General features: G+C 43.3%; 1 protein-coding gene across 18 annotated transcripts; it reads left to right on the forward strand.

Moving 5' to 3' along the window:
- The first annotated feature begins 3,519 nt into the window (after positions 1 to 3,519).
- On the forward strand, positions 3,520 to 13,182 carry LOC137093057 (zona pellucida sperm-binding protein 4-like). 18 transcript variants are annotated; one of them, XM_067457823.1, is made up of 12 exons: positions 3,520 to 3,920; positions 3,957 to 4,016; positions 4,053 to 4,088; positions 10,884 to 11,267; positions 11,328 to 11,499; positions 11,601 to 11,788; positions 11,860 to 11,957; positions 12,024 to 12,181; positions 12,255 to 12,447; positions 12,517 to 12,664; positions 12,753 to 12,825; positions 13,073 to 13,182. In XM_067457823.1, the coding sequence occupies exons 1-12, from the start codon at positions 3,546 to 3,548 to the stop codon at positions 13,147 to 13,149; spliced, it is 1,962 nt and encodes a 653-aa protein (XP_067313924.1). In that variant the 5' UTR covers positions 3,520 to 3,545; the 3' UTR covers positions 13,150 to 13,182. The 18 variants fall into 18 exon arrangements, with proteins under 18 accessions (XP_067313924.1, XP_067313950.1, XP_067313965.1 ...); XM_067457849.1 differs by having other exon boundaries at positions 3,957 to 3,992; positions 10,920 to 11,267; XM_067457864.1 differs by having other exon boundaries at positions 3,520 to 3,812.
- Positions 13,183 to 15,134: the final 1,952 nt, after the last annotated feature.

The following is a 15,134-nucleotide window of genomic DNA, read 5'->3' on the forward strand; positions in this document are numbered from 1 at the left end:
GAAAGTTGAGGGGCCATGTCGACAACCACGGGAAGTGAGTCGGCGAGGGCGAAATGCTAGGGTCCGGTCCCTACCCAACACTTCAGGAGGTTCACATGATACAACTGGTCTTTTCTTTTCCCCAGCTGGCGCACTCGGTAGTGATGGGGCCAACCTTCTACCTGATGGTGAACTACCCCTGCCAGGTGGCCAAAAATGCACAGGTAGCCATGGGGACCAGAACCATGATGTGACCAGGTTGCCGGAACTCCCGTGGTTGGGTCCCCCAGTTATAATGTCACTGTTGGGGCTGCTGAGCCTGGGCGAGGTGTTCCCAGACGATGGGCATGACATGATCGATCCGCTCCTGCATTTGCCTTACATGCTCGATGGTGGTTCAGTGGGCAGCTGTTTGCTGCTCCCAGGCTTCTCTGGCGACGTCAAGCAGGCCATGGGGCTGTCGGTCGAAGAGGAGCTCAAATGGGTTGAAACCTGTGGATGCCTGGGGAACCTCCCGGATCCCGAAGAGCACGTAAGGCAGCATTTGGTCCCAGTGATAGATGGTCGTGTGGAGCTGTTGGATCTCGAGGAGCTTACACAGACCTGCCATCACTCAGGACATGAACAGGGTGCCCTGGTCAGTCAGTATCTGGGACAGAATGCCAAACCGACTACTCTGCAGGAGCAGCTCCTGGGCGATGGCTTTTGTGGTGGCCTTACAGAGGGGGGCGGCTTCAGGGTAGTGGGTGGCGTAATCCATGATGACCAGTTTGTGCTCATGCCCCCAGGCAGACTTCGGAAGCGGCCCTACTAGAGCCATCCCAATCTGCTTGAAGGGCACCTCAATAATGGGCAGCAGAATCAGCGAGCTGGGGGGAGGGAGATTCGGTGATATCGACTGGCAGGTTGGGCAGGCCAGGCAGAATCGCTTGACTTCAGCTTCCAGGCCTGGCCAGTGAAAACAGTCGCAGAGGCGCTGTCTCGTGTTCTGGGCCACCAGGTGGCCTGCCATAGGATGCGTGTGGGCTACTTCTCTGGTGTCGCCATGCACGCAGGTGACGGCCAGCTTCGTTTTTGTTTCAGCTTACGGGGGCAGGACGGTGTTCTTCACCCAGCTGACCGCACTGCCGGAATCCAAAAGAGCAAGGTACGGGTGGCGTTTGATCTTTACCTCCGCCTGTGATGCGTTCTCGGCATGGAAGGCGCAGCCCACCAGACAAGCTCGTCCTGGTGAGTGGGGAGCCACTGTGGGCATGGGGTCATCTTGTAGGCCGGGAACCGGATGTTGGCCGCGTTTCGCATGCCAGCTGCCTGGCGAAGCGGCTGCAGGAGAGCTTGAAGGAGGTAGTCAACCACAACGCGCTCCGCTACCTGATGTGCGGTGGGATCACCAGCCAGTAGCCAATGCTGGGCGAGGCGGGAGATATTCGTGGCTTGAGCCTGGGCGGCTGACGCGGATCATAGGTCCACTCGTGGAAAAGTTGTGTGGTGCCAAGCGGTGATAGCCCCACCCGGCCAAGATCTCCTTCTTCAAACCTTCATGGGAAGCAATTTGCTCAGTGGTCAAGGCGAAGTAAGCCCGCTGCGCTTCTCCTGTCAGAAGCGGGGTTAATGTGTAGTGTAGGTGTCCCTCAGGGCACAGTGCTTGCACCCTTCCTCTTCACCCTCTACACTGCAGATTTCCGACATAACACTGATGGCTGTGTCCTGCTTAAGTTCTCTGACGACTCTGCCGTCGTTGGCTTGATCAGCGATGATGACGATACGGAGTATAGAGGTCTGACGCAGGACTTCGTGGACTGGTGCGGCCAAACCACCTCCTTATCAACGCAGGGAAGACCAAGGAGATGGTGGTGGATTTTCGCAGACACCGGTCTGCTCCCTCACTGGTAAACATCCAGGGAATGGACATTGAGAGAGTGGACTCTTATAAGTACCTGGGTATTCACCTGAACCATAAATTTAACTGGACTCTTAACATAAATGCATTGTACAGGAAGGGTTTGAGCACGTTTTACCTCCTGAGGAGGCTGAGGTCTTTTGGAGTGCAGGGGGTGCTCCTGAAAACTTTTTATGACTCTGTGGTTTCATCAGCCATCCTGTATGGTGTGGTCTGCTGGAGTAGCAGTATCACTGAGAGGGAGAGGAGGATGCTCGACAAGATCAATCAAGAAGTCCAGCTCTGTTCTGGGTTTTCCTCTGGACTCAGTGCGGGAGGTGGGTGACAGAAGGGTCCTAGCAAAATTGTCATCCATGCGGGACCATGAGTCCCACCCCATGCAGGACACCCTGTCAGCTCTGGAGAGCAGCTTCAGTGACAGACTGCTCCATCCTCGTTGTGTAAAGGAAAGATTACGCAGGTCTTTTCTTCCTGCTGCAGTCAGATTATACAATGATCACTGCTAACATAGAACTCCTTTTACTGTGTAATGTTTTTTTATATGTTTATATAAGTAATGTGCCACTTCACTGAGCTATACTTGAAACGTGCAATACCTGTTAGTTTAATTTAGTTAATCTTAGTTTTTTTAAATGTTTTTAGTGGTTGTGATACTTCTATTTTACCTCTGTAATCCTTTAAAGCTACTGAGAAGAAATTTGTAATTAAATTGCAGTTACTAAATTATAAAATTAAATTATATATATATATATATATATATATATATATATATATATATATATATGTAAATAATTACAAAATATAAGAAATATTATATTCTATTTATGTATACGCTGCATGAGTAAATGTATGTTCAATATATTTTGCAGTACCATATCTTATCACATGCACATCTATATGTTATGAAATGTATTGCTGAATATAAAACTATAAATTATGATATATCAGTAAATATATTGTCACATATTTTTCAATAGATAACAAGTGGCAATTCATCATGTATTATGAAATATATTGCTCATATATATATATAAGATTTTTTTTTTCTTAAGGTGTAAAAGTGTACCCATTTTATATATTTGACTTGCTAATTAATACACTAAAGTAAAATCTAACTAATTTGCAGGACTTGTACTTAACACTATATATATATATATATATATATATATATATATATATATATATATATATATATATATATATATATATATATATATATATATATATATATATATATATATAGTTTTTTGTATTTTTACATATATGACTGAAAATACATTAATATTGTACCATTTTTATAAGTGGTTTTTGGAGCATATATGTCCATTAAAATATATTTAGTTTGTACATATAAAAATCTCTTAAAAGCTAAACCTTTTCATATGGGCTGCTTCAAGTCAGCTGCCGATCGGTCTGCACATCTGTAGGACTTCGAACATGGCTTTTGTCTATAGTATGACAAATCTAATTTGAATCAAGAAACATCACATGCCTGTAATTTTGAGAAGCAATGAGAATCTTCTGGTAGCGTAAGCTCCTATTTGGACGAGTCTGGAGAATCATGACTGCTAATGAAGAGGGAGGGATTATTGTTAATTAGCCAAAATCTGTAGAATACAAAAAGACCAACGGGCAGCATCTCAAACATGTGAGTAGCTGTTGAACAATGGCAGGAAGTTGGTGTGTGGTTCAATCTCTGGCACTTTGTGTTTGGTTTTGTGCTGTTTGTCATGCTGTTCCGCAGTGGCGTAATCTGCCCCAGAACCCTCAAACTCTGATGTTACAGCAAACTGGCCAGCGGGCTCAACCACAAGCTAGTCGTCAGGTTCCTCAGCAGGTTCAAAGGCAAGGCAGTCAACAGGTTCCTCCGCAGGTTCAAAGGCAAGGCAGTCAACAGGTTCCTCAGCAGGTTCAAAGGCAAGCTAGTCAACAGGTTCCTCAGCAGGTTCAAAGGCAAGCTAGTCAACAGGTTCCTCCGCAGGTTCAAAGGCAAGCTAGTCAACAGGTTCCTCCGCAGGTTCAAAGGCAAGCTAGTCAACAGGTTCCTCCGCAGGTTCAAAGACAAGCTAGTCAACAGGTTCCTCAGCAGGTTCAAAGGCAAGCTAGTCAACAGGTTCAATGGCAAGCTAGTCAACAGGTTTCTCAGCAGGTTCAAAAGCAAGCTAGTCAACAGGTTCCTCCGCAGGTTCAATGGCAAGCCAGTCAACAGGTTCAAAGGCAAGCTAGTCATCAGGTTCCTCAGCAGTTTCAGCCCAAACAGCCAGTGGTGCAGGCAGAGCCCCTTGACAAATGTGCTGTAGCTGATTATGAGCAGATCCAGTGTGGCCCACCTGGGATCAGTGGTACTGAGTGTCAAGCTATCAACTGCTGCTTTAACGGGCAACAGTGTTTCTATGCGAGGGCAGGTAAGAGTGAGTCAATGTAAAGGTGTTCATGTTTAACTGTTCCTCAGCAGTAACCTGCTCTTGTACTTTTATTTATTTATTTTTACCAGTGACTGTCCAGTGTGTAAGAGATGGCCAGTTTGTGGTAGTGGTGGCTAGAGATGTTACACTACCTCGCTTGAGCCTGGATTCAGTCCATCTCCTGGGTGGAAATGACCCATCTTGCAGTCCTGTGGGATCCACACCTTCCTTTGCTATATACCAGTTCCCCGTAACTGCATGTGGCACGAGCATGATTGTGAGTAGCTGCTTGAAGTTCTGTTCTGCATGGCTTAGACTGGCCTGGATGCCAACAGTTACTATTTGCAGGAGGACAGTGGATATGTGGTTTATGAAAACAGAATGACCTCCTCATATGAAGTGGGTGTCGGACCACTTGGTTCCATCACAAGGGACAGCCATTTTGAGTAGGTGACTTGCTTTAGCCTAACTGTTAATCCTCGACAAATGCTACAAGCCCACTCTTTCTCTAGGCTCCTCTTCCAGTGTCGGTACTCTGCTACTTCAGTGGAAGCTCTGGTTGTAGAGGTCAACACTGTCCCTGCACCTCCACCAGTAGCGGCTCCTGGACCCCTCAGGGTGGAGCTTAGACTGGCAAATGGTCAATGTGTCACCAAAGGCTGTGCAGAAGGTAAGTGTCAGAAGTATCTTCTAAAACTCCAGGTTGCAGCTGTTTCTGTTAAACCGCTGGTGTTGTTTCTCAGGGGATGAGGCTTACACATCCTACTACGGTGACGCTGATTATCCGGTCACAAAAGTCCTGCGGGAGCCTGTGTTTGTCGAGGTGCGCATTTTGGAGAGGACCGACCCCAACATTGTCCTAAAGCTGGGACATTGCTGGGCGACATCAACCCCTAGTCCACTCAGTCTACCCCAGTGGGACCTTCTGGTCGACGGGTGAGTAAGGCCAGTCTTTATCCATCTAGTGTGCTGTAAGGCATTTCTGACTACCTCTTTGCCTTTCAGATGCCCTTACCAAGATGACCGCTACCTGACCACTCTGGTTCCGGTGACTGGCTCTCCTGGTCTTCAGTTCCCAACCCACTACAAACGCTTTGTTGTGAAGATGTTCACATTTGTGGATCCGGCATCACTGGCTCCTCTGCAGGAAACCGTATGCTCTTCATCATTACCTGAACCTGTAATGGTTGCTATTGTTGTGTTTTTTTTTTGTCTCTTGACCCTTTCCACCCCTCTGTTAGATCTTCATCCACTGTAGTACAGAGGTGTGCCATCCCTCGTCTGGCTCCTGTGAGCAAAGCTGCACTAGGAGACGTGAGTGCTTGCTCTAAACTGAGTTCAGGAGCCATGACTTAACACTAGGACCGCAAGGGGTTGTTGTACACCTAAAACTGCCTGCGGCTAAAATTTCCCCTTGCACATGGTTATGGATTTGATATAGCCTTAACATTTTGTTAGCTTTAATGAAGCAATGTCTAGAGTCAGCTGCTTGTTCTGCTATTTAAGCAGGCTAAACAAATTACTTTTTGGTAAAATCTAGGCTTAACCATCCTACCATGACAAGAATTAGAAAGAAATGCATATTTGGATAGTGTAACTATATAAAATCATTAATCACGTAGATTACTAAAACCCTAGACAATGAGCAATTCACTGCACATTCTAGGCTGTTTGCTGCAATGACTAATTCAAGTGCACCATTTCATTGCCTGTTGATCATGCGTCTTGTGGTCTGATTGCACAATCCATTGTAGAGTCATTTGACTTGTGCTTGTTGATCACACCTCGTGCAGTAGAAAACGCAGAGCAGACTCTTCAGACCAATATTCAATCTTAAGTTGAGCTTGGTCTGGTGATTAGCCAGACAAGGGGTAATCATGAGAATTGTTTATTACAGCATATATACATGTCTATACCATTTTTTTCCAGGCTTTAATAAATGGCAACATGGTAGCAAACAAATTGCAGAAATTATTTCAAAGTTTGAGCACTTTACGATCAGGCTAAAACATCTTAATTTGATCTTGTTTTGTGACTGTTTATACAGTAAGCCTACACATTGCTCAAACTGTGTGAAAGCAGCTATATAAGGGTAAATTTGATCTGCTGGAGGTTTTGGCTATAAATGTCCCCCACTAGGTCTGTTTTTCATCTAAGCAATTTAACAGTGGGTTATAAGTAACATAATTTAGTAAGTCAATGACTGGGATACTTTCCTAAATCCATGTTTGAAAACCAGCCATGGTTTAAATGTTTACCCTGTGGCGGTTCAAGGTTAAATACTCACGATTCTACCACTTCTTTTCCAGGAAGAGCTGCTAACACCAAGACCATCTCTAGTGGGCAAACTGTGGTGTCTAGTGGAGAAGTTAACCTGGTCATGTGACTCTAGTGATTTTAATAAACTTCTAGAAACTCAGCTGTGTCTCTGGTATCAATTGCATTCACCCAATTGAATTGTCTTTCATCAATGTGAGACCAATACATTTTCTTTTTTTCAGTCTAGAAAGCACCAAATTAAATTTCACTACATTAAATAGATTCTCCCCAGCACTGAAGTCCCCCTTTAATGAGTTAAAGGTGCACTATGTAGTATTTTTGCAGTAAAATATCCAAAAACCACTAGGCCAGTGTTATAGATTTTGTTCAGTTGAGTACCTACAATATCCCAGATGTTTCCAACTATTTGTAAATTGTGAGAATTGCTATTTCAACTAAGGACAGGGACGTTTCAGCATTGCATTTGAGGGAGTCGCCTGTCAATTGTGTCATATCTACGCTACCCTTAGTTTCGGCTTTTATTTGGCAGGAGCGCTTTACTCTTAGCAGTGTGAACAAGTGAACGCATGGAGTAACGTCATAACATTGTTTTAAACACACTTAAATGTATCTAATATGATAAACAGAGCGGCATTACCTCAAAATCATAACCGAAAGAGCGGATCTGTGCAGGCGCCCGGCGACTGTGTCCCGTCATAATAAAAGTCCCGGTATTTGCGAGGCGGGTATTTGTTTAACAATCGCTCCAGCAGCTGTGATCAGGTCCATAACACTCGGTCCTGCTCTGCTTTAGACTGCAGTAACGTTAATAACCGCATGCATGAACTTGATTTCTGCCTGAGTCCTATTTTCCACCGGCTGTGAGAAGACCACATCTCCCAAGATGCTGCGCTCACACTTTGCGTCATTAAACGACACATTTGTTTTGAATCGGCGCCCTCCAGTGGACGGAAAGCTGCATAGTGCACTTTAATAGTCAAGTGCCTTGAGTAAAGTTGTAACATTGATAGCTTTTAATCATTAAAACCGACAACTGGAAGTTGAAATAAATGGCATTGACCCATTGTGGTACTTGACACATTCATTTACATTTGTTATTAGGGAAATAATGTGTGGATGTATTTAGTAGCAATTCATATGATGATCTATCAATCATAGACTGTTCATTATTTGCTGATGCAGTAATATGGCTGCAGCAAACGATTATTTTGATAACTGATTAATCTAATGATTTTTAGAACACTCATTGCCATTGACGACTAATCAGTAAGTTTTGAACGATTATTCGATTAGTTAAAACATTAAGGTATACAGATTCTAACTAAAATATAAAATCACTTTAGCTTTTTGAAATGATTGTTTTAATGAACTTTGAACCAACTAAACAGGTCATTCTCTTTAAGTTCTCAGATTTCTTTCCAACTCAAATCACACACATGCTTTCACACAAAAGCATTGTTTAAATATTCTGTTCTTTTCCAGCAAATATTTTTTTTAGCTCCAATTCCTCTGAAAAGTGATCTATAATAGGTGCTGCTTCTCTTAGAACTGAAACAGTTTGTCTGTGAGCTGGGATGTTTCATCTTTAAGTGCTCCAACATGCACGTTGCACTACTTTTAAAAGCAAGTTGCCCCTTGCATGTATTGCACATGAAAACATTCTTGGTTCAAAGTTTTGTGACACTTTCCCACACTTTGCTAGATCGAATTCGCTTGAACTCAGTCATAATTTGCACTTTTCTTCCACCACAATAGCATTTGTAAGTGCTGCATTACACTCAAGCGCTACAGCGGCGTAGCGGTCAAATCGCGATATTGCAGGCCCTTACATTAGGTCACGTGAGATCAAATGACTACTCGACAAAGATATTTGTTGACAATTTTTTATTGTCGACAATGTCGACTAATTGTTTCAGCCCTATGCAGTAATCATTAAATTGTTTACTTAATGAGTCGTACATTATCTCATTATCTGTGCATGAATTCGTGCATCTGTATTGTAAATTGTTACCAACATTTTATCTCTTTCAGTTACTGCCTCTGGAAGTATTGCAAAAACAATTGAATTTACATTTACATTTAGTCATTCAGCAGACGCTTTTATCCAAACCGACTTACAAAAAGGGGAGAGCAATAGAATCAACGAAACAAACAAGGCCAACAACCTGCAAGAGCTTTAAGAAATCTCAGTTAATCGAGCACAGTACACAAACTTTTGGTTTTCTTTTGACAAACAAACAGAAAATTTAATTGGATAGTTAAGTGCTAGTATTTATTGGTCATGTGCAATTGGAAAAGATGTGTCTTAAGATGTTTTCTAAAAATGGTTACAGACTCGGCAACAGAATTGAGATCGGCAGGTCATTCCACCAGGTGGGAACGGTCCAGGAAAATGTCCGTGAGAGCGATTTCATGCCTCTTTGGGATGGAACCACGAGGCGCCGTTCACTCGCAGAACCCAAGCTTCTGGAGGGTGTGTAAGTCTGAACAAGCGAGTCTAGGTATACTGGTGCAGAGCCAGTGGTTGCTTTGTAGGCGAGAACCAGTGCCTTGAATTTGATGCGCACGGCCATTGACAACCAGTTCAGGCTGATGAAGAGAGGCGTAACATGAGCTCTCTTCGGCTCATTAAAGACCACTCTCGCCGCTGCATTCTGGATCAGCTGCAAGGGTTTGATAGGTCATGCTGGAAGCCCAGCCAGGAGAGCATTACAATAGTCCAGTCTGGAGAGAACAAGAGCTTGGACCAGGAGTTGTGCAGCCTGTTCTGATAGGAAGGGTCTAATCTTTCTAATGTTGTAAAAGGCAAATCTGCAGGACCGGGCTGTTGCAGTAATGTGGTCAGTGAAGTTTAAATGGTCATCAATCACAACTCCAAGGTTCCTGCTGTCCTGGATGGAGTTATGGTTGATGAATCGAGCTGAATGGAGAAATTTTGAAGAAGTGAATGAATTGGGTGGTATATTTCTAGGTTTGTCTGGAATGGTAGAAGACCTAGAATAAGGTTTTAATCTTTGCAGTTGACAAATGGAGGGAGAGCTCTACCATGTCTTCAAGACTATTATGCTGCTCAATTGAAACCATTAGTAAGTTGGTGTATACCAAGATATAAACCTGAAAAATCCTGGGATTTTTAATGACCACTGCTACTTCTAATCATGCATTGCTTCTGACTGTTAAAGGAGGGCACATGTTAAAATTAAATGTTATTTCATGTTTTTGCTTAACAGTCCAATGTACATATACAATGTTGGGAGCATCTAGTTAAATGTAATGGCATTATGTTATTTAAATACAAAATAAACATTACTGTAATGATTTACAGCTACTGAGAAAAAATTTATAATTAAATTACAGTTACTTAGGAAGATGTTAACGATTACAAATAGGGTTACATCTAAATAATGTATAATTATATATAAATAATTACAAAATATAAGAAATGTTTTATATATATATATATATATATATATATATATATATATATATATATATATATACTGCATGAGTAAATGTATGTTCAATATATTTTGCTGTACCATATCTTACCTTTTTTTTTACATATATGATTGAAAACACATTAATTTTGTGCAATTTTATATGTGGTTTTTGCAGCATGTATGTCCCTTAAAATATTCAGTACACCTTAAAAAAATCAGGTCTCCAATTGAAAATTTTCAAGTGACTGATCACATCTAAATTTTTCCTAGGCCGAATTTAAATTCTGCGAATTTATGCAATTTAATTCACAGAAATTCAATTTGGCCAACTGAAAAATTTAGATTAAATTTTCATTTGGAGACCTGATTTTTTTTTCTTTACAGAGTATGAACATATAAGAATGTCAGATGTTAGCTGCCGATGGGTCTGCACATTGCTGTAGGAAGTCGAACATGCCTTTTGTCTAATATGACAAATCTGACTAATTTGAATCAAGAAACATCACATACCTGTAATTTTGAGAACCAATGAGAATCTTCTGGTAGCGTAAGCTCCCATTTGGACGAGTCTGGAGAATCATGACTGCTAATGAAGAGGGAGGGATTATCATTAATTAGCCAAAATCTGTAGAATACAAAAAGCCCAACGGGCAGCATCTCAACAGTGTGAGTAGCTGTTGAACAATGGCAGGAACTTGGTGTGTGGTTCAAGCTCTGGCACTTTGTGTTTGGTTTTGTGCTTTCTGTCATGCTGTTCCACAGTGGCGTAATCTGCCCCAGAACCCTCAAACTCTGATGTTACAGCAAACTGGCCAGTGGGCTCAACAACAAGCTAGTCAACAGGTTCCTCCGCAGGTTCAAAGGCAAGGCAGTCAACAGGTTCCTCCGCAGGTTCAAAGGCAAGGCAGTCAACAGGTTCCTCAGCAGGTTCAAAGGCAAGCTAGTCAACAGGTTCCTCAGCAGGTTCAAAGGCAAGCTAGTCAACAGGTTCCTCCGCAGGTTCAAAGGCAAGCTAGTCAACAGGTTCCTCCGCAGGTTCAAAGGCAAGCTAGTCAACAGGTTCCTCCGCAGGTTCAAAGGCAAGCTAGTCAACAGGTTCCTCCGCAGGTTCAAAGGCAAGCTAGTCAACAGGTTCCTCCGCAGGTTCAAAGACAAGCTAGTCAACAGGTTCCTCAGCAGGTTCAAAGGCAAGCTAGTCAACAGGTTCAATGGCAAGCTAGTCAACAGGTTTCTCAGCAGGTTCAAAAGCAAGCTAGTCAACAGGTTCCTCCGCAGGTTCAATGGCAAGCCAGTCAACAGGTTCAAAGGCAAGCTAGTCATCAGGTTCCTCAGCAGTTTCAGCCCAAACAGCCAGTGGTGCAGGCAGAGCCCCTTGACAAATGTGCTGTAGCTGATTATGAGCAGATCCAGTGTGGCCCACCTGGGATCAGTGGTACTGAGTGTCAAGCTATCAACTGCTGCTTTAACGGGCAACAGTGTTTCTATGCGAGGGCAGGTAAGAGTGAGTCAATGTAAAGGTGTTCATGTTTAACTGTTCCTCAGCAGTAACCTGCTCTTGTACTTGTATTTATTTATGTATTTATTTATTTTTACCAGTGACTGTCCAGTGTGTAAGAGATGGCCAGTTTGTGGTAGTGGTGGCTAGAGATGTTACACTACCTCGCTTGAGCCTGGATTCAGTCCATCTCCTGGGTGGAAATGACCCATCTTGCAGTCCTGTGGGATCCACACCTTCCTTTGCTATATACCAGTTCCCCGTAACTGCATGTGGCACGAGCATGATAGTGAGTAGCTGCTTGAAGTTCTGTTCTGCATGGCTTAGACTGGCCTGGATGCCAACAGTTACTATTTGCAGGAGGACAGTGGATATGTGGTTTATGAAAACAGAATGACCTCCTCATATGAAGTGGGTGTCGGACCACTTGGTTCCATCACAAGGGACAGCCATTTTGAGTAGGTGACTTGCTTTAGCCTAACTGTTAATCCTCGACAAATGCTACAAGCCCACTCTTTCTCTAGGCTCCTCTTCCAGTGTCGGTACTCTGCTACTTCAGTGGAAGCTCTGGTTGTAGAGGTCAACACTGTCCCTGCACCTCCACCAGTAGCGGCTCCTGGACCCCTCAGGGTGGAGCTTAGACTGGCAAATGGTCAATGTGTCACCAAAGGCTGTGCAGAAGGTAAGTGTCAGAAGTATCTTCTAAAACTCCAGGTTGCAGCTCTTTCTGTTAAACCGCTGGTGTTGTTTCTCAGGGGATGAGGCTTACACATCCTACTACGGTGACGCTGATTATCCGGTCACAAAAGTCCTGCGGGAGCCTGTGTTTGTCGAGGTGCGCATTTTGGAGAGGACCGACCCCAACATTGTCCTAAAGCTGGGACATTGCTGGGCGACATCAACCCCTAGTCCACTCAGTCTACCCCAGTGGGACCTTCTGGTCGACGGGTGAGTAAGGCCAGTCTTTATCCATCTAGTGTGCTGTAAGGCATTTCTGACTACCTCTTTGCCTTTCAGATGCCCTTACCAAGATGACCGCTACCTGACCACTCTGGTTCCGGTGACTGGCTCTCCTGGTCTTCAGTTCCCAACCCACTACAAACGCTTTGTTGTGAAGATGTTCACATTTGTGGATCCGGCATCACTGGCTCCTCTGCAGGAAACCGTATGCTCTTCATCATTACCTGAACCTGTAATGGTTGCTATTGTTTTTTTGTTTTTGTGTCTCTTGACCCTTTCCACCCCTCTGTTAGATCTTCATCCACTGTAGTACAGAGGTGTGCCATCCCTCTTCTGGCTCCTGTGAGCAAAGCTGCGCTAGGAAAAGTGAGTGTTTGCTCTACACTGAGTTCAGGAACCAGGACTTAACACTAGGACCGCAAGGGGTCGTTATACACCTAAAACTGTTTTTTTTATCTAAACAATTTAACAGTGGGTTGTAAGTAACACAATTTAGTAAGTCAATGACTGGGATACTTTCCTAAATCCACGTTTGAAAACCAGTCATGGTTTAAATGTTTACCTTGTGGCAGTTCAAGGTTAAATACTCACGATTCTACCACTTCTTTTCCAGGAAGAGCTGCTAACACCAAGACCATCTCTAGTGGGCAAACTGTGGTGTCTAGTGGAGAAGTTACCCTGTTCATGTGACTCTAGTTGTTTTAATAAACTTCTAGAAACTCAGCTGTGTCTCTGGTATCAATTGCATTCACCCAATTGAATTGTTGTCTTTGCTCCCCGTAAGACAAATACTTTTTTCTTTTTTAAGTCTAGAAAGCTCTAAATTAAAAACATTTTCACATTTCACTACTTTAGATTCATCTCCCCAGCACTGAAGTTCCCCTTTAATGAGTTAATAGTCAAGTGCCTTGAGTAAAGTTGTAACATTGATAGCTTTAATCATTAAAGGGTTACTTCAGCGATTACATATGGCTTTGTATCAGTAGAAACCCTGGAGTATATTCAAATGATCGTGCCCCCCCCCCCCCCCTCTATCCCCCTGAGACAAGAGATTTATGCATTTTATTTCTGGAAAAATTCCTCTCGTGACGCAAATTGACGATATTTGCGTCACGAGAGGAATGATTGCCCAGAGGCTAAAGACTACAGCCAGCAGAGGGAGCCATTTCCGCATGTTTTCAACTCGCGCATGGGGGAATGGAGATCACAATTACAGCACAGCTCAGCGACAGGCATTAATCCTTTTTTTAAAAAAAAGAGCGCGAGCTCCTTTTAAAAGCAAGTTGCCTTTTCTCAGGGCCGGCGCTAGCCATTTGGGTGCCCTAAGCACAAATGCTTGAACCCCCCCCCCCCCCCCAAACAAAACAGAACAAAGTTAAAAGTGTACAAAAGTTTAGTACAAATAACAGTATAAGTTTGTCTACATGATATGTTTGTGTATTGTGTATTATTATTTTGTATATGTCATTTATATATACAAAATAATTATACACAGTACACACACATATATCATGTAGACACAAACTTTTATTTTGGATGCGATTAATCGAGATTAATCTTTTCCCAGCCCTAATAATTTGACAACTCTGTGAATATGAAAATATACAAACACTGAGATTGTTTTTTTTTTTTTTTTTTTTCTAATTGCAGTTTCACCAACAAATGTCACCCTTGGCTAGCCTGACAAGCCAGACCCACATCAAGATGTTTGGTCTGGAAACTCACCATAGACGGGGCTCAATCCGAGGGGCGGGATAAACGGTTGTCTTTCAAACTCCCTCTGCACGCGATAGGATAGCGCTACAACCAACCAGAGCAACGGAGGTTAAACAGAGCTTGTTGATAGATTAAACATTCACCGTATCCGGACGGCTAAACTCCGAACACATCTTCCCTTTTTAAGAATGACTTCAGTGCCGCTCTTTGTTCTTTTCTCAGCGAAAACCTTAACTCCAAGTCTTCCAGAATCGCAGTCAAAGCTGATTCGAAATGCCGCCGCCGTTCGCCAGTTTCTGTGTTTACTAGACAACAGAAGCACGCAAGCGCAACTCGGCCGTTGTCATTATGGCCCCGCCCGCCGACTCTATACACGATGTGATTGGCCCGTCCAGATTGTGAGGAATACAGCTCAGAAGGGTATTGAGAGTTCCTAGACGACACTTGCGGGCAGATTAAATTTGCTGCTGCTAGGGTGCGTCTAGATTTCTAGGCTAGCCCTTGGCCGAACCTCTTGAAAATGACCGCATGCCATAGTACAACAACAAAAAATATTTATCTAAGCGGTCTAATTTGGCAAAATCACATCACGTTCAGTTGCAGGGTTTTTCTTAAGTTCAGACTGAGGCAGATAGACATTGTATTGAAGCGAAGGAATTGACTGGCACAGAGATTTACCTTTTTCTCGACTAATTTGGTCTAGGCCTATATTACTTTTGTATATTAACATGCTTTTAGAAATATTGTATTTGTTATTTATACTAGTAGCCTATTGTGATGATTTTTTCACGACCCAGATTTTTTGGTGCCCCCCCCCAAGCACTTGGGGCCCTACGCGCAGTGCGTGATGTGCGTGTGCGGAGCGCCGGCTCTTGTGTTTTCTTCTACCACAATAGCATTTGTAAGGGCTGCATTACACTCTAGCGCTACAGCGCCGTAGCATAGAAACCACCAAATTC

This window comes from Pseudorasbora parva, chromosome 2 (assembly GCF_024679245.1).
Source record: "Pseudorasbora parva isolate DD20220531a chromosome 2, ASM2467924v1, whole genome shotgun sequence".
In the NCBI taxonomy this organism is placed as follows: Eukaryota; Metazoa; Chordata; class Actinopteri; order Cypriniformes; family Gobionidae; genus Pseudorasbora; species Pseudorasbora parva.

Excerpts from the sequence above, each read along its gene's own strand:
- LOC137093057 (XM_067457747.1), top strand. The coding sequence starts at position 3,546 with ATGGCAGGAAGTTGGTGTGTGGTTCAATCTCTGGCACTTTGTGTTTGG. Across the intron at positions 11,500-11,600 it reads GTGTTTCTATGCGAGGGCAG|TGACTGTCCAGTGTGTAAGA; the intron begins GTAAGAGTGAGT and ends TATTTTTACCAG. Across the intron at positions 11,789-11,859 it reads CATGTGGCACGAGCATGATA|GAGGACAGTGGATATGTGGT; the intron begins GTGAGTAGCTGC and ends TACTATTTGCAG.